The following is a 27,834-nucleotide window of genomic DNA, read 5'->3' as shown; positions in this document are numbered from 1 at the left end:
AGTTAAAGCCGACCCAGATTTGTCCCTGTCATTTCACCCCACTGTATTTGCATTGTAATTTTTGTATTTTCCTCTTGGACGTGTGCTGCTTACCGTCTGACACCTGGTCCCTGTTTTCTTGTAATGACCCAACCTCACCTGAGCGCTGTGCCCAGGGACGTAACAAAACTGAATCTTTTAAATAAAGAGGACTTAATGTTAAAAGTCTCGGCAGCAGCACATCCTGAGTCTCTGCAGGCCGTCTGCACGATGTTAGAAAATGTTAAAAAACAAGCCGTAAAAGGTTTCCCCATTTAAATATTAAACATTTAGTGCAAATGTTTCTTTAACATCAGCCTGGAGACACTTTGCTTTCTGTCTGATGCAAACAGCTTCCTGCAGAGGAGTCGAATGTCCCCGTGACTCTGTGGCCGAGTGCTGGAAACAACGTGTTTGTGTCATGAACAACATGAAGAGTGTGTGTGTGTGTGTGTGTGTGTGTGTGTGTGTGTGTGTGTGTGTGGTCCCACAGTGTCTCTGCGGTGTCTCCTCAGTGCGGTCAGCGGTGTGAATGGAGTCTGGAGGTGTTTTCACACTTGGATCCACAGACGAGGTCTTTGCCGGCCGCTGGCTGTTTGTCTCTGAGAGCTCTGACAGTTCAAGTGTGAAAACTTGATGTTGAAGCACGATGTGCAGCCACACGCAACACGCTGATGACACGCTGCAAACTATGATTCAGAAACATAACAATAAATCACGTGTGCTGATTTCCCTAGATAGCAGGAAACATTCCCACAACACTGGCTAACGTTATCTACAAGTTGTGAGAATGTTTTTAAGAAAACATTTTAATCTAATGTTCAAAGAACATTTTAAGTATGTTTATTATTTCAAATAATGTCCCTATAAGGTTAACCCTTTATAACATTGGCTAATTGGCTTGATTTCCTTCAAAAACATGGGCAGAAGGCAATGAGCAACTTAGGAAATGACCCAGAAATAAACTAGAAATTAGTGAAAAGTACAAGGAAACTACTTGGAAAAACAAAACAAACAAAACACACATACAAACAAAAAACATGTGAAAGTTAAAAAAAAAACAACAAAAAAACAACAATGAAAAAGCAAAGAAATTACCTGAAAAAGTTCTTAAAAATTATAATTATTCTGCAAAATACTTCAAAATATTTAATTGTGATAATTCTAAATTTAGTTTTCTTGACATTTTAACCTAAATAAACAACAAGATATTTTTTTAAATGTGGAAGAAAAGCAATTCTTGCAATTTGTGTGATATTTTTTGCCATGTTCCTTGTTGCCCTTTTCCCCATGTTTAAAACAATTATGTATAAAAATCTACTTTGCATGTAGTATATTGAAAATAATTCTTTTGTGTGTGTGTGTGTGTGTGTGTGTTTTTTTTTAATGCATCCCAAAACAAAGTGGCATCATGACAAAAACTTGACATGTAAAGGGTTTAAATTCTGAAATATTAACTAGTATTTGATATATATGATTAGGACTGATGTTGGTTAAAAAATAAACTAAATGAAAATAGAAAATAATATTAATGTAAAATATTTTTCAAAGCTTGATTTTGAAAAGCACAGTTTGTGCACAGAGTGAAAGGGTGCGAGTAATATTAAAGCATCCCAATAATGCCTAAAAAAATGTGATTAATGGAGATTAAGTATTGAAATTCTGAGATTAATCAAAAAAAAAATTAAAAATGCATCATTTCGCCGCCCTAATTGCAGCTGTTGATTTTACGATGTTTCACTGCTGACTAAAACATCAACAGCCTTGAACCTAACTCTGACCTTAGTCTGCAGCCTTAAATCTAATGATTTGTTACACTGTTAAATCTGAAAGTTGATTTTACTTTTTTTTTTTATATAGGGAACCTATTACCAATATAACTATATGTCTTAGTTTATGATTACTTCATATCCAATTAAATGTTCCTAAAATTTTGTTGTAGTGACTTAATTTTCTGAAGTTGTTGCAACTTCAAAATTACAAGTTTTATCAAATCAGTCTTTCTGAGTTTTAGCAACTTCAGTAAATCAAGTTTACTCTGCTGTATATCTAGTCAGTCATATTTGTATATTCTTAAACATGTTAAAGCAGATCTCCTAAAATCATTATTATCAAAATTCTCTTTGTGATGATCAAATTAAGTCAGACTAAAAAATTGACTGAGTTTGCCAACACTTAGAAAAATCAAGGTAATTTAAAAGTTGCAACAACTTCACAAAATTCAATTTTCTAATTGTTATATGTATTTTATTTTTCCAGAGGCAGTCAGTTTCCAAGATTATTTTAAGGAAGAACAGTTTGTCATTTTTTACGGTGTATGAGGACTTGTTCCCCAAAGGACGGCAAGTCCCCACAATGTCACAGTGTAAGAGATTTATGTCCCCACAACATTAGAAATACACGCACATGCACACACTCACAGTCTCCAGCTGCTGAAGCTTCTCCTCTGGATGCTTTTTTTGGGGGAGGAGCATCTCCTTCTCCCACTCAGAGCAAATCCTCCACTGATCCTCTCTTTCCCCTCTCCCTCTTCCTCTCTCTCCCTCTCCCCCTCTCTCCCTCTCTCCCTCTCTCTCTCTCTCTCTCTCTCTCCGGTGTTTTCTGCCGGTTCAGGAGGACCTCCGGTCAGAGTCTCCTCTCTGTGTCTCACGGCTGCTGAGGATGGATGCTCGGATCTTCACCCTGCACGTCCTGACGCTCTGCTGCCTCATTCATGGTAGGCTTATCTCACACACACACACACACACACACACACACACACACACACACACACACACACACACACACATGGATCAGTCCAGTTGTTTAGTTAGTTTTGTTTCACTGTTGTTTAATCCCGTCATGGTGAGCCGCATTCAAGTTAACCCTTTGAAACCTGAGAAAATTGGCTTAATTTGTTTCACAAACACGAGAAGAGGGCAATGAGCTCCTACAGAAAAAAATGCCCCCAAAGATTGCAAGATAGTAGTTAGAAGTTACAAGAAAATTACTTGAAAAAAACAAAAAGTACAAAATAAAAGAAAATGGAAATAATAACAATAATAATAATAGTTGTATTATTATTTTCTGAACTATAATTACAGGCTTAATTTTTTGTTTTCTGGACATTTCCCCCATCCCCTAATTTTCAGGTTATTTCCTTGTCACATTTTACTTATTATTGTCATTATTATTATTATTATTATTATTATTATTATGCAATTTTCAGTTTGCAGGACGTTTCTTGCTACGTTGCTCAGTGTTGTTTCTCCTGTGTTTTCAAGTTAAACCAGATCAAACTTATAGGTTTCAGAGGTCTCATTGCTTGTGAAAGGTGTTTGAATGCAGCACAGGGAAACTGATTTTGATCCAGGTCTTAAAGGGTTAAACAGATAAAATAATAAGAGCGCTTCTCTTTTATGTGGCAGCTTTGTTCGTTCTTTTTTTTCTCCAAAGAAATATCAAACTAACATACCCTAAAATGTACAAAAATAATGAAGGAAAACATTAAAAGGTCAAAAATGCTTCGTGATTTAAAACTTTTTTAATGAAAACAACGTGACCCAAAGTCTCCGGATACAAAGCTGAAAACCACATTTTGATGAAACTGAATTTCTGAAGCTGTGACACTGAGCGTCTCTAATAAATGCAGCAGGCTGATAAAATATTCAACATTTGTACATAAAATGTTATCTCACAACAATGTGTTTCAAACTGTGGCCTCGAAAATGAGGACAAACTTTTAGCAACATTTCCAGAAATATATTTTTTTAAACAGCTGAATGAAAGCTGGTTTCCATCCTCTCCAGGTGTGTTCATAAGTGTGATGTATGTAAACAGCTGATGTTCCCATTAAAGCGCAGCAGAAGAAGAATCCTGATGAAAATCTGACACATCTGTTAGTGTCGGTGATTCATGTGATGAAGGTTTCAGCCTCGTGTTTCTCAGCTTGATTCATGTTCATCATCATTTGTTCACTCAGTCTGTTTCCATCTGCATTTTATCAACAAAAAAACTTTAACACTTCTTTTACGAGTGTAAAAAAAGAGGCATAATTTAAATGTTACACTGAATTTCTGGCGTTTCCCTTTGACAGCTGGATCAGTTTTGTTGTGCTGCATTCAGAGCAATGAAAGCTGTGCAGCCTGAGAAAATGGGTTAGATTTCTCTTGAAAACATTGCAGCAGCGAGCAACTCTGCAAGATACGTCCAGAAAACTGAAGGAAAAAAGTTTTGTTATTTTGTTATTTTATTTAATTTTCACACGTTCTTCAAGTCGTTTTCTTGTCTCATTTTCTTTTTATTTATTTATTTTCTATCTTTTCTCTTTCTCCAGGTTCAGGTCGATGAGGTTTTTGGTAACTGAAGTTTTGTTCGGAGTGGCTGATTTGTTTTGCGATGTGTTCAGGTTGACATACATAATCCTGTATGTCTGAAAAACGACAGGCAGGAAGGGGCGGAAAAAAACAAAAACTGGGGTCTTTGAAAAGTCATGGAAAAGTTTTGAAATGTTGTTCATGTACATAACTGAATGTACGTGAAGTGGAGACAGACTCTGAAGGGAAAATGTTTCTGCTGGCTGGAGCTCAAGTCCTCAGTATGTCAGACGTGTTGACGACGGTGACCCTGAGCGCAGAGACGGGACTGACAGCGTCCCCCCGTCCCGCCCGTCCCCCCCGTCCCGCCTCAGTCAGTCAGGGTCTCATCCAGCAGCTGTCAGTCATCTGTGCGAGCTTTCATCTGCTCTGATGCGACCGGCGCTCATAAAGCCTTTAAGGCTGCTTCAGACTGCGACTTTGACTGTGTGAGACCAAAGGTGACGATCGTGAGAGGAGAAGCACATTTCGAGTCTCTGACTGTCACACCTGCCGACCTTCAGACCTCAGAAATCAGGAGGATATTGAATCTAAAGCTCCGAGTCTGAGGATCAGAAACATTCGAGGTTCAGAGACTTTGTTTCCTGAACTCTGGTGACTTTTCAGAAAATCAGCGCTCCTTTTCTGTTAAAACTTAAATTCTTCTCTTCAGGTTCGTCTGAGACGAGACGCGAGCAGCTGTCTTCTGCATCACGTGCACGCTAGATGTTTTGTTGTCCCGGTGGACACAGAAGAGCAGAGACACGCAACTTGTTTTGTTTGGGGGCCACTTCTGCAAAATGACAGGGGGACAGGGGCCAACCACAGCAGCTCTATACACGTTTCTAAGATTTTAGGAGGTTTGGGGGATTTTAGGACATTTCTAGAATTTTATGGCATTACTGGGATTTTAGGATGTTTCTACAGGTTTGGGACACTTTTGAGAAATTGGAAGGTTTCTCAGATTTTAGGATGTTTTTAAGATTTAAGGACATTTTGGGGATTTGAGGATGTTTTTGAGAATTTAGGAGGTTTCTTATATTTTAGGAGGTTTCTTATATTTTAGGACATTTCTAGAATTTAAGGACATTTGGGGGATTTTAGTACATAACATTTCTATGATTTTAGGATGTTTCTTGGATTTAGGACATTTTGAGGCTTGTAAGATATTTTTGAGACTTTGGGACGTGTCTGATTTTGGGATGTTCCTGGGATTTTAGGATGTTTTTTTGGATTTTAGTACATTAGGGGCTTAGCTAAAACTTCTAAAGGAGATGAGGGGTAGAAACGTGTCTGGTGCTGCTGTGGCCCCGGGCCTCCTGTCATTTTGAAAAAGTGGCCCCTGTGCGCAGCAGGTTGACTTTCTCTGCTCTTAATGCTTTTTTACTCATCATTTTCTTCTTGTTTTCCAGTGCCAGCGACACACACACACACACACACACACACACACACACACACACACACACACACACACACACACACACACACACACATCCTCGTGATGGAAAGACTCAAACACAAACACATCCTCTCATGCAGGATTCATCATTTTCATTCATTTCTTACAGAAGAAATGTTTGTATTCTGCTGTCACACAGAGGCTGAGATCTTTATCTCTTTGCACACAGAGTTCACACAGATTTCTTCCTCTAAATATCCTTTTCTACGTCTGCTGATGCTGGTTTGTACAGACTGAAGGCAGTAACAGGATGAAACAGGTCGACCTGCTCTCCCACAGCAACACTTCACATTTATGGCTTTCATTAAGAGAGACGCTCAGTGAGGCAACAGTCAGAGGAGTCCGTCTCCCAAACGCCAGCCACTCAACACACAACCTCACGATACAGCTTCAAACAAATACACAGCTCATTTTTTGGAGTCTATTCTGATTTACAGTTATTAGTGTGTGTGCTGATGTGTACCATGTGTGTGTGTGTGTGTGTGTGTGTGTGTGTGTGTGTGTGTGTGTGTGTGTGCGTGCGTGCGTGCGTGCGTGCGTGCGTGCGTGCGTGCGTGCGTGCGTGCGTGCGTGCGTGCGTGCGTGCGTGCGTGCGTGCAGGCTCTCTGCAGGGTGTGTACCAGCGGCGTCTCTACAAGGAGCTGATGAGGAACTACAACCCGTTAGAGCGACCGGTCAGCAACGACTCCCACAGCCTCACCGTCCACTTCAGCTTCAGCCTGCTGCAGATCATGGACGTGGTGAGAAAACACACACACACACACACACACACACACATACACAAACACACAGTGTTGATCAGTGTGTTTACATGATGTTAGAAAAAAAGTGGAATTATTGTGTTAATTCGACTAAACTGAATATCTCGAAATCAAACACTTATCACCTAACGTGAAAACATACTGAGAGTGTCCACATACTTTTGGCCGTGCACTATAGTTTTCATTTGGAAAAAAACAACAAACTGCTCAGATTCAGAGCAGATCGTTACTCTAATCAGACGCCGCAGGATTGACACTCATTACTGACTTCAGTGATTAACTTTCACACTGTGGAGTCAGGGTGCAACACACACACACACACACACACACACACACACACACACACACACACACACACACACACAGCATAAACAGTGTGTTGTCAGTCTGCAGATTTGTTTTCGAGACCCAAACAAAAACCTCACAGGGAGTTAAAAGTTATGCAGCCCTCTGAAATCTCAAATAATGGACTTGTAGTGTGTGTGCGTGTGCGTGTGTGTGTGTGTGCGTGTGTGTGTGTGTGTGTGTGCGCGGTCACATGCTGTGATAGCAGAGATGAAAGCTGTCAGTACCTGGCAGGAGGCAGAGTGAGTGTTTGTTGAAGAAGTGGGTGGAAGATGTGCGTGAGTAACAAACAAATGAGTGTGTGTTCATTTTGTTCATCCTTCATTACTGTGTACGCCCTTGTGTGTGTGTGTGTGTGTGTGTGTGTGTGTGTGTGTGTGTGTGCGTGTGTGTGTTTTAGCCACACACACACAAACATCAACACATACACTAACACACAAATATTCCTCAGTCTAGCACTTTCTCGCTGCAGGAGAGCAGGGCAGCTTGACTTAAACAGCATGTGACGACAAACACACCCACACCCACACACACACACACACACACACACACACACACACACACACACACACACACACACACACACACACACACACACACACACAGTTTGACCCGGCTGGTGGCCGTAGAGAAGACTTCGGTGTGAAACAGCAGCTCTGTGTTGCCTCAGCTGGATATCAAACCTTTAATACTTCATGAGTCTCAGCTGAATTTTGTCTGCAGACAGGCGACAGTGAAGCTTCATTCAAAGCAGTGATGCTCAACTTATGACCCACGGGCCAAATCGGGCCCCTGACAGGGTCCCTGGTGGTCCCCAAAACATTTTCTGATTCAGAATAAAAATAAAGTGATTGAGTCTGTAAATAGTTTTTGTCCTTTTAGTCTCCATAAGGTGTCAGAGACATAAAACAGCATGAAAATAGAGCTTGTTGATCAAAGAAAGAGCCAGAGGAGGATCCCCCACACCCCCGACAGAGGACACAGCTGAGACACTGATGTCCTAAAATCACAGAAATGTCCCATAATCCTAGAAATGTCCCATAATCCTAGAAATGTCCTAGAAACATCCTATAATCTGAGAAATGTCCTTAAAATCAGAGAAAAGTCATCAATCCTAAAAAAAGCCCTAAAATTCTAGAATCATCCTAAAATCTTGGAAATGTCCTGAAATCCTAAAAATGTCTGAAAAAAAGGAGAAATGTCCTAAAGTGAGTATCTGTGTTAAAGGGTCACCTGAGGTGTAAAAGTCGCTCAAAAAGACGCTTTCTGCTCGATGTTTGTGACTGAAAACTTGTCGTCATGTTATCAGACCTCATCACCACTTCAGACTTTAAATTCCTCAAACTGTCCTCACAGTGTGAGCTTAAACACAGAGACGAGTCAGACGACTTTCAAAGCGTCAGCATCTTTTTAAACAACAATAAACGACATCATTACAGTAATCAGCTCGAGGCCTAATCAAAGACTCAGCAGCAGAATAGAAACATATTCTGCTCAGTTATGATCAGTATCCGTGACTCAGCCTGAACGCAGCCGGCTGCTGAGCCCTCAGCTTTCACAAACTTTAATTTGTCGACTCAACTTTCAGTCTGAGCTCTGTCTGACTGTTTTTATTATTCCTGAGTCTCCATCTTCTTCAACTTTAACCCTTTTAAAAGCATTTAAAGAGGGAGACAGATGATAATGAGAAACGGAGAGAGAAACATAAAAACACTTACCAATAACAGTAAATACAGTAATCCCATTGACACCCAAAATTAACCCAAATTTTGATTTCTTTCAAAATGGCGAGAAGGCATAAACATCTTAACATGACATGGCCCAAAAATTGGCAAAAAAAAAAGTTTAAAAAGTCACAAAAAAATTGCCTGAAAGTAAGAAAAAAGTTAATAACATTATCTAAAATAATATTTTTTTAAAATATTTCCTTCTCTGGTGATAACATCCCAGTAACCATGGCGATGGATGTTCAAAACATTAGCAGCTTTATTTCTATTGCAGCCACCAAACTATCCGACATTATTTCCAATCTAAGGCCACGTAGGCGTGTTATGGAGCCACGATGGAAAGGCGAGCCTCTTATTTGTGGGAGCGACCACGTATGAGGGATTTCTGGGAGATGTAGTCCACGATTTCACAGAGGAATTGTGGATTCAAAACTTTCTCAGAGTTATGTGATGCAATAACAGCTTTTGTAGCTCCTGCTGCATCATGAGGGAGCCAGTTCCTGTGACCTCACAGCATCATGTGACCTAGAAAAGCCTAAAAAGTGTTTCCACTGCAGTTTGGACAAATATGTTAACGTCAAGTCTCTTGAAATATTACCTCATGTGAGCATAAAAACTTGCAATAAATGAGAGTTTTGTCAAAATGTAACTGTGTCTACATTAGGCGTTATTTATATTTGCAGTTAGCATTATTTGAGGGTTAACTTAAACCCGCCCGTTGAGAGACAGGATAATGGTGTCGTCTTTATGTCCAGCTGAACCTGCTGGTTGAGGACGAGGACAGCAGTGTTGTAGAGTGTCAGATGTTTTATGAACAGAAGCTGCTCGGTTTCTGGCGTCGACTGTGAAGCAGCAGCTGCTCTCAGCACATGAGCTCATAATCCCATAAAAAGTGATTTTTCTTTTCATTTCGAGCTTTAACGGTCGGATCATCGTGCTCGGTGTGTCGGGAGCCCGTCAGGACGCCGTGAGCTGTGGGCGGCGGCAGATATCGGCTCCCGTCATCTCACAGTTTCACAGCTGCTGCCGCTCTGCCTCGTTGCTCCTGACTTTTATATCCACAACGTCAAACCTGTGTCTCCCAGGTTTAAAGAGAGCTGGACTCCAGTGTCCGTCCTCTCTGCAGCCACGGACAGTAAGCCTTAAAAACACACTCAGGCTGCTGCTTTTGGGACTTCAAGATCAGATCAGATCAGATCAGATCAGATAAGATTTCTCACTGGAGGTTAATTCACTCGTTACAGCGACGTACTGATAGAAAAAGTGTGATTTTTGTCTCGTTTTGTCTGATTTTGTGTCTTCTTATCTTTTGTATCTTATCTTGTTTCATCTTGGATTTTTTTGACTTTTTTTAACTTAACTTGTGTTGTTGTCTCATATTTTCCCATCGTCTTTCATCTTATCTTTTATATCGTATCTTATCTTGTCTCATATTTTTAAATTCTATCTTATCTCGTCTCATCTCGTCTTTTTTTATCTCATCTCGTCTCGTCTCATCTGATCTTGTCTCGTCTCGTCTTTCTGTCTCAGTTTCGAGCCCTCTGGTTACCGCTAAAAATATAAGTATTTAAAAACACCTCACGTATACAAAGTGTAATGTTTCAAAAAGTAATCAGTAAATTCCTCAAACGGCGGTTTTTATCAGACTTATATTGAGTGTTGGGGACTATTTTTAGCAGCGGATTAATCCACATTTGGTGCACTACTGAGTATTAGTGTCAGTGGGACAGTGTGTGTGTGAAAATAAGCTACAGTGTGTGTGTGAGTGAGTGAAAATAAGCTACAGTGTGTGTGTGTGAGTGAGTGAAAATAAGCTACAGTGTGTGTGTGTGTGTGTGAGTGAAAATAAGCTACAGTGTGTGTGTGAGTGAGTGAAAATAAACTAGTGTGTGTGTGTGTGTGTGTGTGTGAAAATAAACTACAGTGTGTGTGTGTGTGTGTGTGAGTGAAAATAAACTCCAGAGTGTGTGTGTGTGTGTGTGTGTGTCCGTGTGTCCGTGTGTCTCGCTGATGGTTTTTAACAGCAGTGGATGAAGAGGGGACGTCAGGCTGCAGAGACACACTGAGTGGACACAGTCAATCTTAAACTAGCAGGAGGTCATTTATCTGTTAAATCATAATAACCTTTAACGTCCTCGGCCGGGGACAGCGTCCTCCTCCTGCAGGGCGTCCGCCTGCTTACAAAGCCTCGTCTTTTAATTCTGCGGGTACGCTCGGCTACCTGAGAATGAATTAACGGGGCGGACATTCATCAAACTGACGTTATTCATATTCATCCTCGGCTCGCTGGCACGCTGCCGTCTTTCCGATTAATTTAAAGGGATGAAAGAAAGAAAGAAAGACAGAGAGGAGATGCAGCGACTCAGGATCTGTAGTTCATTAGCAAACACAGCAGACGCTCACTGTTTTGTTTTTTTCTGTTTTTAGGATGAGAAGAACCAGGTGCTGACCACCAACATCTGGCTGCAGCTGGTGAGTTTTACTGCGGACAGAGTTCATTTAGGTTAGCACACTCACAGCAAGCGTCAGGTTTGGTGCACTCACAGCACATAAATTAATCTAGTTAATCCAGAACTGCACACTCAAAATAAATAAAGTTTTCATCTGAAAGCTCTGCAGCAGGTACTCAGTGTGCTCGGCTTAGGGGCCGGGGGACTTTTGCAAAATGACGGGAGGACAGGGGCCAGTCGCAGCAGCCCCATACATGCTCCTAGGATTTTAGGGCTTTTTTAGGACTGTTGGACATTTCAAGGATTTTAGGACATTTCTGTGATTTGGGATATTTTGAGGATCTTGAGCCCTTTCTAGAGTTTAAGACATATTCTAGTATTTCAGGATGTTTCAAGGATTTTAGAACATTTCTCGGATTTTAGGATGTTTCTTGGATTTTTCTCGGATTTTTTAGGATGTGAGTAAAAGTTAAGCTGCAGCTGTTTGAGAAAATCCCATCACAGAACTAACACCAGCAGCAGATATTTACAAATGTAGGACATTAGGACATTTCTGGGATTTTAGGATTTTTCTAGGATTTAAGGAAGTTTCTCAGATTTGAGGACATTTGTGGTATTTTAGGACATCCTTAGGATTTCAGAAAATTTCTGGGATTTTAGGATGTTTGTAGTATTTGAGGACATTAGTGTCTTATCTGTGTCCTCTGTCACCTTATGGAGACTAAAAGGACAAAACAGCGCTCTTGTTTGGATGCAGCCTCTTATTTTGGCGATGTTTCGCACATTTGTGGTCATTGTGCGTTCTTTTTGGTGTCTCTGTGAGGTCACCTGTGGACAGTCCCTTCCTCGTCTTGTTATTTCACATGACATTTTGCAGGTGAAGGCCAGAGGGGTCCCTGACACTTTGGGCCCCTGTGCCTGGTTTATCCATCCATGGGCTGTGGACACGTAGGATTTAGAGTAATGATCCATAGCTGCGAGTTAATGTCTCATCAGAGGCACTGCTGTCTCCTGGCTTCAGTCTGCACGAAGTTAAATCATCCCCGCCGTTACAGATGGCTCTATCTGTGCCGCTCGGGCCTCCAGGGCCGCTCTGTAAACTGACTCTGGGGAGAGAAACCAAGTAAACATTGATAATAAATGGAAGCCTGCAGCCGCATCATCCCATCCTTCCTTCAGTTCGGCTTCCAGAGACACTCTGGAGGAATCGCGGCTCCAGCTCTGCTATTTGACCCAGATAAGTTTGCTGTGATGGAGAAAAACTCCATCCGGCAGCTCAGCCGACGCCGCGCCAACTCCCGTCTCCGCTTCCACAAATATACTTCAGCTGGCTGCGTCAGAGCCGACGCCTCCCGCTCTCCGACGCCTCACACCTTTCTGATGTCGACTCCCGCTTCTCCTTTGTTCACTTCGACTCTGCTGCTTCTCTTTGTCGGCCGGGACAGGCTCGGGAGTGAATGTCAGAGCTAATGGAGAGCGTAGGATTTCATTTAGAGAGCCTCCTAAACCCATTTCATGCAGCTGTCCAAATTTAATTAGGTTTCATATCAGGTCCTGTGGAATGTGTGTTTGTAAAGTGGCTGATGCACTAATCCGCCTTAATCTGCTGCTCTCTGATGGAAAGGTTGGTTCCTCCCCGGAGGCTCGGCATTTCCTCTCCGCAGCACCCTCCAAGGACCAGCCATCTTTTGGTTTAATTTAATTTGGCGTTCCTCCTCCTAAACCTCCTCCTCTTCCTCAGCTCATTGTGTTTTTTTTTGTGAAAGGGATGAATGTCTGGAAGCGAGAGGGAGCATTTCTGTGTGGGTTTCTTAATGTCAGAGTGTTACGCAGCTTTTGGAAGTTTGTCTCCTGGCAAACATGAAAACTTTGACTCACTGGTAGACTTAAAAAAAGAGTCAACATTTTGAAGCAGATTTCTTCCTTCGGGGGCTCATGCAGATCTTCTTTTTATTATGTTTCAATTACTTTCTCCAGTTTTGTTTTTATTTACAAGCTGAGGGTGCCCAGATGCACATCATCTGAACACATGCACAAACTCACGACACGCACAATAATCAAATGAGACGAAAACGCAAAAAAGCAAAAGGAGGACGAATAACTATTGTAACTATGTAATATAACGCATTACCAACAGAATTTATGGTAACATTATTACATTACAATGTCGATGAAATGTGTTACCGACCGCAACAAAATGTTTTACATTTTTCATTTGTCTGCACCGTGCGCCAGAAAACTGCCCTCTCAAGCTTTTAGTGTCACTATAGGTTACATCAGTGATACTCAACTTACAGCCCAAATCTGGCCCCTGATAGGGCCCCTGGTGGCCCCTCAACCATTTTCTAATATACAGCAAAAAAAAAAGTGATTGACTGTGAATAGTTTTTGTCCTTTTAGTCTCCATAAGGTGTCAGAGACATAAAACAGCATCAAAATAGAGCTTGTTGATCAAAAAAAGAGCCAGAGGAGGATCCCCCACACCCCCGACAGAGGTCTTAACTAAGCTCCTGAAACGTCCTGAAATTTTGTGTATGTCCTAAAATCCGGGAAATGTCTAGGAAATGTCCGGGAAATGTCTAGGAAATGTCCGGGAAATGTCTAGGAATTCTGAAAATCCAAGAAGTTTCCAAAATCCAAGAAATGCTCTAAATTCTTAAAAACATCAATAAAAAAAACGAGAAATGTCCTAAAATCCTTGAAGTATCATTAAATTCCTACAAACGTCCTGAAATCTTGGAGACGTCCTAATATCCTAGTTTGCCCAAAAAGAAATGTCCTGAAATCTTTGAAATGAGTCAGAAAAATGTCCAGCAACATACCAAAATCATCAATCATTAAATATCCTAAGTTTATATACATTTCTTGAAACCCTAGAACTGCCCTATCATCGGAGAAATAACTAAAAATCCTGGAGTCATGTTTGGGGCTGCTGCGACTGGCCCCTGGCCTCCTGTCATTTTACAAAAGTGGCCCCACAGTGAAGCAGGTTGAGTGTCCCTGCTCCGTCGTTTATGAGTGCTGATGCTCTGATGGTGTTTTTTCATCTCGTCCTGGTGATCCGTGCAGCATGCAACATGTTGGATGTTTTTACGCAAGCCATTTTCATTTTGGGCTTTTGGATTTTCTTTGATTTGATGATCCTCTGGCGCCAACATGAAGAGAAACTCTGCAGAAACTGAACGCTCATCCTGCTGTCGCCTCCTCTGACAGGCTCATTTTTGGTCCCTCAGAGTCGACAGTGAGTCTTTACTCGCTTCTGAAAAGGAAGAATTAAAATGCCCCCGGAGATCCGAAAATAACCATTAACTCTGTCAGGGAAGATAATCCTTTTAGAAAACACAGCGTCAAACCAAAATAAATGTAACCATGAACTTTTATCTGTTTAACAGCAGTAGTGAGGATGAATTACTGAGATATTTTATCTATATTTGTTTGTATTTTAAATCCCTTTTGAAGCTTTTTGATGTCGTTGCGTCAGCTGGACTTCTTTCTCTTAAAGCGTGCAGGTTTCTTCGTCTCTCATCATTTTCTTTGAACCTTTTCAGACGTGAGATGAGAGAGCGCGGTCATCCTCGCCCGCTCATAGAAAATACATGTTACCTCTTATATGAGCCCGTTTCTCAGCTCGCCTCTGATATCTGCACGCTTTGAGCTCTTCGTTACCGTACTGCTTTAACCCTTTGAAACCTAAGCGAATTAGCTTGATTTCTTACAAAAACATGCGAAGAAGGCAGTGAGCAGCGGAAGAAGAAATGATCCAGAAATTAGGAGGAAATTACTAAAAAGTACAAGAAAATGACCAGTAATTTGGTAAAGAGAAAAAAGGAAATTAATGAAGAAGTCAAATACATTTTTCCTTTTTCTGTAATCACTTATCATGATATAATTTTAAGACAATTAGTACCATAGTTTTCTGGAGAATTTTCCACCATTTTTTGATTATATCTATATATCTAATTTTCAGATAATTTCACTTTCACCTTTTTAGGAATTTTTGCAGTTTGTTGGAAATTTCTTGCAAAGTTCCTCACTATGATTTTTCCTTGTTATTTTTAATCACGTCAAACCCGTTTTTGAGGTTTCAGAAGTGTAAATGAAAGTAAAAGGCATCTCAATGCAGCACAAGAAAACCGACGTCACTCCAGATCTCATTTCTTTTTCTCTCGTTTTTTTAAAATACATTTGTGAAAACATTTCAAGTTTTGAACCCGGAAGTCATCAGGTGTGCAGTTTGACTGTTTGGACGTGAACTTCAGAGTCCTGTCTTTTGATTTTTCGGGCGTTTCTCTGCTGCCGCTGTGACAGTTGTGCTTTCAGCAGATTCCTGTGGGAAAACGCCTCAGCTCGGTGACAGGAGGTAAACAAGCCTCACAGAGACGAGTGCGACCTTCAGCCATCACACCGCAGAGCTGCGAGAGGCGAGCCGGCCAGCAGAGCCGCGGATGTAAATGAGGCGTCAGCTTGGCGCTGATGTTTGTTGGCAGCGCGTCGCTCTTTTCTCTCTCAGCAGCTCCGTAAAGACACACTCGGCTAACAATGGCTGTTACATAAGATCCATCAGTGTAATCTAGATTTCAGCAGCTGAAATATGGAGGTCAAACACAGACGAGCTGCTGCTTATCAGCCGCTTTCAGACTTCGCCTCTGGACGTGTTTACTCTTCTCACGCTGTTTATGGAGACCTAATTTCCATCTTTTTGTTCCCCCTCAAAATATACTGCATGGAAAGCAATTTTGAAATTATGCCTCACTTGAGCCAAATGTTTCACAGATGACACTTCTGGATGTGACAACAATGAGAAAGAAGCTTTGTTTATTCACTTTCCCACTTTGTTTTTATGCCTCTGCACCAGCGATAGCCGAGAGCGAGGCAGCGTGTTTCAGGTTCAGGGCCGACAGCACGTCCGTACGTCTGTCCGGACCATTCGTGTGAATGTGACATGTCAAGAACACGGTGAAGGAAACTCTCCAAATTTAGTACGAATATCCACTAGGACTCAAGCGTGGGCTGATTAGATTTTGGTGGTCATAGGTCAAAGGTCAAGGTCACTGTGACCTTACATCCGTCCCATTCGTGTAAATGTGTTAACCCTTTAGCACAAAAGAAGAAATGACCCAAGCATTAGCAAGAAATTGGTTCAAAACAAGAACAAGGAAATTACCTGAAAATTAAAATAAAAAACAAACAAAAAACCGACTGTTTGGCCACAGCGGACTTAAAAAAATCCACCCAGAAAGTCAAAGTTTTAGATTCGTTTTAAAGTTTAAACACAGTGACACAGAGCAGAATTTCTGTGCACAAGAGGCTGAAAAAAGGGACAAATCTGTGTGTGGATACAGAGTTTCGTGAATAATAGCATTTATGTCATCGTGTTTTTGTGTTTACAGTACTGGACAGATTTCTACCTGCAGTGGAACATGTCTGACTATCCAGGTGTGACTAACGTCAGATTCCCGGACAGTCAGATCTGGAGGCCGGACATCCTGCTGTACAACAGGTATGACACCTCACTGCTGCAGGACAGGTATCACACCTCACTGCGGTACAACAGGTACCAAACCTCACCACTGCAGGACAGGTACCACACCTCACCGCTGCAGGACAGGTATCACACCTCACTGCTGTACAACAGGTACCAAACCTCACCACTGCAGAACAGGTACAACACCTAACTGCTATACAACAGGTACCAAACCTCACCACTGCAGGACAGGTACAGCACCTTATCACTTCAGCACAGGTACCACACCTCACCACTGCAGGACAGGTACAGCACCTTATCACTTCAGGACAGGTACCACACCTCACTGCTGCAGGACAGGTACCACACCTCACCGCTGCAGGACAAATATCACATCTCACCGCTGTACAACAGGTACCACACTTCACTGCTGCAGGACAGGTACCAAACCTCACCACTGCAGAACAGGTACAACACCTAACTGCTGTACAACAGGTACCAAACCTCACCGCTGCAGGACAGGTACAGTACCTTATCACTTCAGCACAGGTACCACACCTCACTGCTGCAGGACAGGTGCCACATCTCACTGTACAGAACCACAGTTTCTCAATGACTCAATGACTTTCTCAATGACTGTTTATTGTTTTTTTGGTTTTTTTTGTTTTGTTTTCTTTTGTTTGGGTTTGGTTTGGTTTGGGGTCATCTCGTCTTACATTACGTTACACAATATGCAAGAAATTAATAGATTTAGAGAATTACTTTTATGAAGAAGGCAAAAAGAAAAAAGTTGAGGAAAAACTCTATAATAATCATAACTATATTTTTAAATCTTGTCACAAAATTATTGCACTTTTTAAAGCACTTTTTCTAGGTCTTGCTTTAAATTTAAGCCAGTTTTCTCAGGTTTCAAAGGCTGGAGAGAGACAGCACCTTGAATTCCAAACTGTAGTTAGGAGGAACAGTCAGTCTGGCTCTCCTCGGTTTTTTTCTTTAAACCTAAAATATGTTCTGTAGTCGGAGGAAACTTCTTGAACCGGCATCCAACTTCTTTTTCTCATTGCAGCCCAGACGCTGATGTCAGGCTCGGATCAATTTGTCTCAGGTGGATTGAGGATGTTTTAGGTCACGGTGAGACGCCCTGAACGCAGCCAAAGACAATTTATTGCGTTTGTTTTCATCCCTCAGCTCTGATTCAGTAAACAAGCTAATTCAGCTAATTCCCTCCTAAAGATCCGTCCTCTTCCCGTCAGGATTAATTCCTCACTGTTAGCTCGCTCATCAGAGCTGCAGCGGGCGGTGGGAGGCTCGCTGCTGGAGGCCGACGAGCGTTTCACATCATTAACTGAGCGCTGTTCAGGAGCGCGATGCGGGGGGGGGTGGTATTGACCCGGCTGGCTTTAATGAGAGGGGGCCGGTGAACAGGACCACAGACTGATTTTGAATTATTATTCGGCACCGGGTCAACTTTACAGCAAACTTACTGTAGTTTAACTTCAGAGTTTCTGCTTCCAGCCAGCGTGCTCCTCCGCCCACCGAGTCCAGTTCAGACACACTCTGAAACCTGAGCGTATTGTCTTGGTTTCTTTCAAAAGAAGACTATGTGCAATTCAACACGTAATGGCCCAAAAAATAGCAAGAAATTATTCAAAAGAAGGAACACCCCCCCCCCCAAAAAGATAAAAAGAAACAAGAAAATGACAATTAAAAAGTGCTAAAAGTAAAAAAAAAAAACAACAACATAGAAATACTAGCATTATGAAAAAAAAATATTTCCAGGTATAATTTCCAGGTATATTTTGTCACCTTTTGAAATATTACCTGCATTTTTCAGGACATTTTATGCCAAGCTGCTGATTGGATTATTTCTTTTCTTTTTCTTTTACATAAATCAGCTTTTCTTAACGGTTTAAATGTTTGTGAAAGGTGTCTGAACACAGCATAACAAAACTGATGTCGATGCAGGTTCTAAAGGGTTAAAGCTGCACAAATTAACGAATCATCATCCCGACAGCGGACTGTGAACGAAAATGAAAAATGTCAGTGACGTTTCTCACAAGTATAAAAGGACAAATGCATATTTGATCAGCTGCAGTCCTGATGAGACTATCATCGCTGCGATGCTCCTTGTCCTCTGATGGACCATGACTGTCTCTCTCTCTGTCCGTCTCTCAGTCTCTCCGTCTCTCTGTCTCTCTGTCCTCAGCGCTGATGACCGCTTCGATGCCTCCTTCCACACCAACATCCTGGTCAACTCCACCGGATACTGCCAGTACCTCCCACCAGGTAACAGATCCAGAGGCCCCGCCCACTGATGACAGACCCCCTCACCTGTGTTATTAACCCTTTCAGAGGACAAACCTAACTTTATATAGTAACAGGGAAACAGATTCAAGCTGAAAGGATGAATTGTTGGAATTCTGTTGACTTTTCATCTACAGCAGGATTTTAGCACGTTTCGATAATTTTAGGATATTTTTTGGATTTTAGGACATTCGGATCTTGGCGAGGACCTCTGTCGGGGGGTGTGGCGGGATTTTTGATGTTTCTAAGATTTCAAGATGTTTCTGGGATTTTAGGATGTTGATAGTAAAAAAATATTTTAAAATGTTTATAGAATTTTACACCGTTTCTTTGAATTTAGGATGTTTCTATTATTTTAGGACATAATTTTGGGACATTTCTGGGATTTTAAGATGTTTTTCAATTTTTATGAACTTTATGATTTTTGATGTTAGGATTTTAGAACATTTTTAGGTTTTATGGAAATTTCTCTAATTTAGGATGTTTTTTTTATGGATTTTAGGACATTTCCAGTATTTTAGGACATCAGTGTCTCAGCTGTGTCCTCTGTCGGGGGTGTGGGGGATCCTCCTCTGGCTCTTTTTTTGATCAACAAGCACAAGCGAGACTAAAAGGACAAAAATTATTCACAGAGTCAATCACTTAGTTATGTTTATTGTGAATTAGAAAATAGGTGGGGGGGTCACCTGGCACCCTGTCAGGGGCCAGATTTGACCCGCGGGTCATAAGTTGAGAGCCATCATATAAAGTTGTTGGTTTATGAACAAATAGAGCTCTCTACAGAGTAATCGTTTGTCCTTAGAAATTGAAAGAAGACCCAGTGAAGAGCGTTTCCTCTGAGGACTTTTGATAAACGACTCCATCAGACGCTGACAGAAATGTAGCCTGCAGTTTTATGGAGGTCTGAAGGGCGGCAGGGGGGTCGGCATGAGGCCAAGGGGTCAACAGGAGGAGGTCAGGAGGAGTTACGGTCCTGACTGATGAGCTGAGACTCATCGTCGAGTCTTCGACAGAAAGTGAAGACATCACATAAACATGCACTGCAAAAAATAAAACAATAAAAAGTCAGCTGTTAATACAGTAAAAAAGCACACAGCATATTAATGAACATCAGTATAAAATGCAAATGTAAATATGGCAGACATAACAGACAATAGAAACAGACTAGAAATATCAAGAAAGAAAGAAAAAAGAAAAGAGGAAATTTCATACAGAGGACAAAAGTACAAAAGTGAGAAAGAAAAAGAAGAAAAAAAACAGCTGTAAAAGGCTCCACACAGTGGTGGTTTTACTGTGAAGTTTGGAGTTTAATTCCATATTTTACTGTATAAATACACGTTTTTACCAAAGTTTTTTTAAAGAACTGCTGTTTTGTTGTGTAACTGACACCACGACAATGTTTCTCTCTGCTTTACAGACAGAAACAAACATTATAAATCTGCAGGCTGAACAATTTACAGCTGAACCAACATTTCAGAAAGATGAGGGGAAGCCATCAGCTGATCTGAAATCAATAACCAATAAAAGCCGTAACAGCTCTGTTACGGCTGACAGCTGACATTGATCGGCGTGAGGCGGGAGGGACGACGAGGAGACGAGCTCAGGCTTCACGTTTCAGCAGCGAGACAGAAAATACGATTAAATGTAAAGCAACGTGAGGAGGAACTACTAAAGAGCAACTTAAATCCTTTAAGACGGGAGTAATTTAGTTAGTTTTCTCCTTAAAAATATGGGATAAAGAAAGAAGAAAAAGCCCAAAAAATAGCAAGAAATACGCAAAAACAAAAGTACAAGAAAATTACCTGAAACAAGACTTGAAAAAGGTGCTTAAAAATATAATAATTCTGTAACATAATTTTGTTAATTATAAAATGTATCATTTTTAGTATTTTATTTCATTTCACACTCGCTTTAAAAAAAATCTAAATTACTGCCTTTGCCCATGTTTTTGAAAAACAAACCAAAAAGCACCAGTTTGCGGAGGGTTAAAGGTTTAAATACTCGTGTAAGGTGTCTGAAGGCAGCAGCAGGACTGCAGGACCGCTCTAGGATTTTAGGATGTTTCCTGGATTTTAGGATATTTCTTAAACTTAGGTCATTTTTAGGATTTTCAAAGCTGAAGACATGCTCGTTTGCAATCAGGTCAAACATTATTAATAATCATTCAGCCTCTAATAAAACTAATCCACATTTTTTCCTTCTCCTTTAGTTCATCATATTTTGGTAACTTGTGTTTAAACTCTGTGGTCTCGGAGAGCTCTGTTCTTAATATTTTATTTTTACCTTCTCTGTATCCTGTTACGCCGCGGTGCAGCAGCGTCCTGGTTTCTTCAGGCATCATTAAACTTTCATCTTTTTTCGGAGGCTGGTTTGGGAACAGATTGGATTTCTCAGCTGATCCGCACGAAGTTAATGGAAACCTCAAACACCGTCCTCCTGAGGACACTGATGAGCGACACCACACCTGTTTTTTTGATAACTGTGGGGACAAAACAAACTTTAAAACACTTTTCATCCACTTTTTCACCACAGAGTTTGTTCGATCTCTTGCCATCTGAAATCAGTCCGTAAACAGCAGGTCCTCGTCTGCCTGGACGAGTTTCATCTCTTCCTCTGTTGTCTGTTATTTTAATTTCAGCTTTTTTGGAGTTTTGTATTGTCCATTATTTGCTTGGGGGTGTTTTTCTGTATTTTTCAGGTGTTAGTTTGATTTGATGTTGATCTCCTGCAAACACAAACATTATTTTCAGCTTTTTTGCTTTTTTGCAACTTTTTTCTGAGGTTATCGAGTTTGTTTTTCTCCCCCACGCTCGCAGCACAGTGGTTCATTTTTTATTTCTTCATCTCCTTCAGGCAGCTTGTAATTTCTTTCTCGATTTCAGGGATATTTAAGAGCACGTGTTACATCGACGTGCGCTGGTTTCCGTTCGATGTGCAGCGCTGTGACCTGAAGTTCGGCTCGTGGACGTACGGCGGCTGGTCTCTGGACCTGCAGATGATCGAGGCCGATATCACCGGATACATTGCCAACGGAGAGTGGGACCTCGTGGGTGAGAGCACTTGAACATCTCAAAGAGGGAACTTCTTTTTTTGACAAACTGAACATATAAAAAACATCAGGTAAAAAAAAATAAAATAAAATAAAAATAATGTATCTGGGAGATTCAATTTAAAATGTAGTGAACACATGATATAATTGATACAAATAATAGGTGCAAAAATAGATAGATATATAAATCAATACAAAGAAAGAAACCAAATAAAACACCAAATATAAAAAGAAAAATAAACAGATGTACAGATATGCAAATACACAGTGTAATCAGTCAGAGGATTCGGGGAAAAAGCTTGACACTTTTATTGTTATTAATTGAACTAAACTGATGTAAGAAGAACTTTTCATACAAACTTTGGATTGACTTTATAAATGCGCCTTTGTTTGACATTTTACAGAACGCCGTGCAGAGTGCAAAGAAAATATAAATGGGTTGCAGCCGGGCATTTTTAGCAGGAAACAGCAGATGATTTGAAAGACAGTGAACAACTCGGCATTAAAATGTGCATTCTCAATAAGTCCCAGTGAGCTCCACACAGAGAAAGAAACTGGTCGGCCCTGCTGGTCGGCTCGCTTCACGCTGTGACCGAGCCGACCAGCAGGGGGCAGGATATCAGCTGTCTGTGCATGGAAAGGAAGATTTCAAACTGCTGCCAAAAATTCACTCATCAAGAATACATTCTAGACAGCAGAGAGATGTTCATCATTACTTTTTACAAAGATTGATTTGCTCCATAAATGTAAAAATAAATGTAAGACTTCAAAATGCTGCCAAAAATTCATTTTTTAAGGTTTAATTCTGAAATTTTACACACCTAATCTACCATGACAGTAACATTTTGTCAAGTTTTTGTCATGAATTTTGAAGATTTATTTGGCAGAATTTGCGAGTATATGTTTACAGCATCGTTAACATTTTGGTGCACTGTTGGTTCAGTTTTTGATAAATCAGAATCTTTGTAGCTGGTTTGTGTCAGACAGTCTGAAGACGCCCTGCAGCAAGTTTGGTGTCAACTGAGCAAAATATGTGTGGGGAGATGGTTTCATTCATTTGACAGTTTTTGATAAAAACAGAGTGATGGGCGTCATAATTTGTCCCACAGTGAAGTGGACAAAAGTTTCCTCACAGTTTGTCCTAAGTAGCAAAAGTTGCAAAGCTGTAGCACATACAAATGATTTGTTATGAATTTTTAAACTTTTGAAATTTAGACGGTCGCTGTAGCGCCCCCATCAGGACTGTTGGCTTGTGTTTGCAGCTGAGGACGTTCGGCGTGAGACTGAACCAATGTGCAAAGTTTTTGCTCCGTGGGAAGTTGGATTTCCTCCGAAGAATAGTATCAACATTGCTTCCCGGCCCCCAACCATCAGTAAAGTTTTCTGTCTTATCGTCTCAGCTGCAGCGTGTCCGTCTGCTCTGAAGAAAGCGAGCTGCGTACAGCTTCACCGAACATTTCTCCTTCATAAGCAGCAGTTTATATTTCGGAGAAGGCGTGTGCATGGTGTCTGTTCGTACACATCGTTGATGTTTCGGCTGCTGGTTGAGAAGCAGAAACTCTTAGAGGGGAGAAACTTTTGGAGGCTCATTTCACGGTGAGATCCCCGACTGAGTGAGCAGCCGGCTCCCAGCGAAACAAACAAAGTTGTTTTAATTAGTTCCCAAAAACATACATTTAGGAGTTTCTCCCCGACAGCGACGGTATGTAAATGTCGAAGCCGAACATGGGCCCGCAGTCTCAGCCCTTAAGACCTGAGAGCAGCTGAGAGGAACCCGTCCGTCTGCTGAGGAGTTTCATATCAGCGCTCCCATCCGGCATTAATCTGCTGCTAATTAAATCCTGCGAGCGGCTCAGCGAGGCTGACGGAGAGCTGCAGCCTGCGGGCCTGTTCGTACCAGCGGACGCTCTCTGACGCCGCATCACGCAGCAAAGCGCCACCACTGAGCGACATTTCTATCGTCAAACTTCAGCTGTGGTTTCCTTCAGTGCTCTGATTTTATCAGGCGGCTGCGAGGCAGAGGACTCCTGCTTCCTGCAGATGACACTCAGATTAACGCTGTAATGAAGTCCTGAAGCCGTCTGATCACGAACACGACGAGTGCGTGTTTACTGACCACGCACAGGTGTGTTCTCAGATTACACGTGAAGCTCTGGAGGTTTACGGCTCATCGCTGTCCTCCTTAAAGTGCATCAAAGTCAAAATGTCGTTCATCGAATCAGACGGACGAGAGACTGACAGTAAAAGACTGTCGCACAGTGTTTGAGGCGGGAAATCGGCCAGAGAGACTGAAACAAGAAATAATCTGAAACATGTGGGGCTGTGAGGGGAGGTCAGGGGTCACAACTCATTAAAACACATTTTTTTAAAAGTATTTTAGGATGTTTTAGACTTTCGGACATTTCTAGTATTTGAGGACTTTACTGGGATTTCAGGACATTTAGAAGATTTTAGGATGTTTCTAGTATTTAAGGACATTTAAGACTTTGGGATGTTTCCAGGATTTTGGGACATTCTTGGGATTTCAGGATGTTTGTGGGATTTTCCGACATCAGTGTCTCAGCTGTGTCCTCTGTCGGGGGTGTGGGGGATCCTCCTCTGACTCTTTTTTGATCAACAAGCTCTATTTTGATGCTGTTTTATGTCTCTGACACCTTATGGAGACTAAAAGGACAAAAACTATTCACAGAGTCCATCACTTTATTTTTATTGTGAATTAGAGAATGTTTGGGATTTCACACCGGAGCCTCAGGTCAGAGCCTCAGGTCAGAGCCTCAGGTCAGAGCCTCAGGTCAGAGCCTCAGGTCAGAGCCTCAGGTCAGAGCCTCAGGTCAGAGCCTCAGGTCAGAGCCGCAGGTCAGAGCCTCAGGTCAGAGCCTCAGGTCAGAGCCTCAGGTCAGAGCCTCAGGTCAGAGCCGCAGGTCAGAGCCTCAGGTCAGAGCCTCAGGTCAGAGCCTCAGGTCAGAGCCTCAGGTCAGAGCCTCAGGTCAGAGCCTCAGGTCAGAGCCTCAGGTCAGAGCCTCAGGTCAGAGCCTCAGGTCAGAGCCTCAGGTCAGAGGCTGATTGATGGCGTTGACTGCAGGACGGTCGTCGGTGTCGGGGAGCTGCAGCTCTTCTGTGCCAGCTGATGAAAGGAAGTGTAAAACAGAGAGAGACAGCAGAGAACGAAAGCCAGCCTCCTCCAGAGACACTGTTCAGCCAATGAGCCGTTCACAGCGAATTTAATTGAAAATCTCAGCAGCATGTTTCCCATCACCCCCCCCCACCTATAGAGGAGCTTAAAGCCAGTGTAGTGAGCCGATGTTGCAATGTAAAGGCAAATGAAAGGCAGCCGGGCATGCTGCGCTCCCGCTGTATGAAGCAACATGCTCATCTGCCACTTTTTACACCAACTCATCCCTAAAATAACCAGAAAAAAACAGAAAGTGAAAGTTATGAGGTGAAGCTCACTGGGACAGAGTCCCCTCACAACACCCGAGAGAGGTCCTAGCTGAGCCCCTAATGTCCTAAAATCCTAGAAATGTCCTAAAATCCTGGAAATGTTCTGAAAACTGAAAACACCTAAAATCCCAGAAACAATTCAATATCCTAAACTTCTTAAATTCTGAGAAATGTCCTACAATCTTAGAAACCTCCTAAAATCCTTGAAACATCCTGCAACCCTTGACATGTCCAAAAACACTCGAAACGTTCCTAAACCGTAGAAATGTTCTGAGCGGCCTCTTTATGTTATTTATCATCAGTGTGATTGTGACTCTGCTGACGTGGCGTTATTTTATTTTCTGTCCATCACAGAGCGGCTCATCTGTCCGTCTCCTCGTAAGAAACGAGCGTTTTAATATCAGAAACAGCAGATCAGATCACATTCATGTGAACTAAAATCTGCTGTTGGTGTTATTTCTGTGGTGAGATTTTATCAAACAGCAGCTCAAGTTTCATTAAAGAAAACTGAGCATCCGTTGAGTTTTGTGATCTCTGATCTGCTTCTAATCTCTGACAGAGCTGATTTCAAAACGCCGCAGCTCGTTTATGAATCACCACAGTTTTAAATTACGGCTCTGATCTTCAGATACCGGATCAATCCACCATAGACGATGAATTTCGCTTCTACATATTTTTTTTCCTCTCATTTATCTATTTATGTACAACACTGAGAAAATGGAGCAACATGAAGGGCGAAACATACGACTGATCAGTGTTAAATTATTGATTTAAATCATTTTAAATGACGTGTGTGAAAGCTACAGATTTTATCAAGACACTCACTGGATCTTTTTCTCGTTACTAAAAGTTATGACGAGAAGCATTTCTTACTGAAATAGTTGTTAGTAACAAGGACATTTCTGATGTATAGCAGTGATACTCAACTCACAGCCCGTGGGCTAAATCTGGCCATTTTCTAATTCACATTGAAAATAAAGTGACTGACTCTGTGAATAGTTTTTACCCTTTTAGTCTCCATAAGGTGTCAGAGACATAAAACAGCATCAACATAGAGCTTGTTGATCAAAAAAAGAGGCAGAGGAGGATCCCCCACACCCCCGACAGAGGACACAGCTGAGACACTGATGTCCTAAAATCACAGAAACATTCGAAAATTCAAGAAATGTCCTAAAACTCTGGAGACATCTGAAAATTTCCAGAAAATACTTAAAATCCCAGAAATGTCCTAAAATCCAAGAAACATTGTAAAATCTGAGAAATTACTAAAATCCTCGAAACATCCTAAAATTCAACAAATGTCTAGAAATGTCTAAAAATCCTTCACATCACTAAATTCTAGAAATGTTCTGAAATCCTAAAACCTTTCTAATATTTAAAAAAATACCCTTAAATGCTAGAAATATCCTGAAATCTGGGATACAACCAAAAAATAAATAAATTATTAAATATTTAAAATGTTCCAACATCCTAGAAATGTCCTAATGTCATCCTGAGATCCTCAAAGAATCCTAAAATCCAAGAGAAGTCCTAAAATCCAAGAAAAGTCCTAAAATCCAAGAGAAGTCCTAAAATCCAAGAAAAGTCCTAAAATCCAAGAAAAGTCCAGATATTCTAGAAACATCCTAAAGTCCTGGAAATGTCCAAAAATCCCCCAAATGTCCCTAAATTCTAGAATTGTTTTGAAATCCTAAAACCTCCTAATATTTTTTAAAATGTCTAAACAAAAAAGTGTCTAAAAGTGTCTTATAATATTCTGTCGTCGGCTGTCTGTCCGCAGAGGTTCCCGGACGGAGGAACGAGCGTTTCTACGACTGCTGTAAGGAGCCGTACCCGGACGTGACCTTCACCGTGGTGATGAGGAGGAGGACGCTCTACTACGGACTCAACCTCCTCATCCCCTGCGTCCTCATCTCCACCCTCGCCCTGCTCGTCTTCCTGCTGCCCGCCGACTCCGGAGAGAAGATCTCCCTGGGTGAGGACTCAGTGTGTGTGTGTGTGTGTGTGTGTGTGTGTGTGTGTGTGTGTGTGTGTGTGTGTGTGTGTGTGTGTGTGTGTGTGTGTGTGTGTGTGTGTGTGTGTGTGTGTGTCTAACTCTGTAGGGCCCGCTTTAATATCACACACACTCGTATCACTCGTGCATAAAATGCCCATCTCAAAATATAAAAAGTTAAAAGTTTAAAGTCAGTTTTTTGTCATGATGCCAACATGGTTTTATATTTTAAAAAAAAACACAAAAAATGTATTATTTTAAATTTACTACATGCAAAGTAGATTTTTTTTCAATGCTGACAGTCTGGGATTGTCAGCGATCAGCAGCTACACTGACTCTGACAGGTCACCTAATGGAAATAGCATGTATTTCCTCCATATTCCAAATATGGTCAAATAAATAAATAAATACATAGATAAATAAATTGATAATAATAATATTGGCATCACGAGGTGAAAAATAGTAAAAATAATAAATTCTCATTATTTT

At 41.4% G+C, this 27,834-nt stretch overlaps 2 protein-coding genes across 6 annotated transcripts in view; both read left to right on the top strand.

The window, feature by feature from the left end:
• tdrd12 (tudor domain containing 12) overlaps positions 1-2,663 on the top strand; it is a 38,508-nt gene extending 35,845 nt beyond the window's left edge. For all 5 annotated transcript variants that reach the window (XR_015776921.1, XR_015776919.1, XR_015776920.1 and 2 more), the window contains one exon: positions 2,632-2,663. The gene's annotated coding sequence lies outside the window, so the exon portion shown is untranslated. The remainder of the gene's footprint in view (positions 1-2,631) is intronic.
• LOC121966878 (neuronal acetylcholine receptor subunit alpha-7) overlaps positions 1-27,834 on the top strand; it is a 38,680-nt gene that overhangs the window by 1,195 nt on the left and 9,651 nt on the right. Inside the window, exons 2-9 of the mRNA XM_088079579.1 lie at positions 2,278-2,383; positions 2,632-2,734; positions 6,412-6,551; positions 11,072-11,116; positions 16,485-16,594; positions 18,765-18,844; positions 21,745-21,912; positions 27,133-27,327. Coding sequence (XP_087935705.1) covers positions 2,336-2,383; positions 2,632-2,734; positions 6,412-6,551; positions 11,072-11,116; positions 16,485-16,594; positions 18,765-18,844; positions 21,745-21,912; positions 27,133-27,327 — 889 coding nt within the window. The 5' untranslated portion in view covers positions 2,278-2,335. The remainder of the gene's footprint in view (positions 1-2,277; positions 2,384-2,631; positions 2,735-6,411; positions 6,552-11,071; positions 11,117-16,484; positions 16,595-18,764; positions 18,845-21,744; positions 21,913-27,132; positions 27,328-27,834) is intronic.

Source organism: Plectropomus leopardus, chromosome 7 (assembly GCF_026936395.1).
Source record: "Plectropomus leopardus strain MGB_pleo_1.0 chromosome 7, ASM2693639v1, whole genome shotgun sequence".
NCBI classification, from domain to species: Eukaryota; Metazoa; Chordata; class Actinopteri; order Perciformes; family Serranidae; genus Plectropomus; species Plectropomus leopardus.
This window is presented reverse-complemented; position numbering and strand designations above follow the sequence as displayed.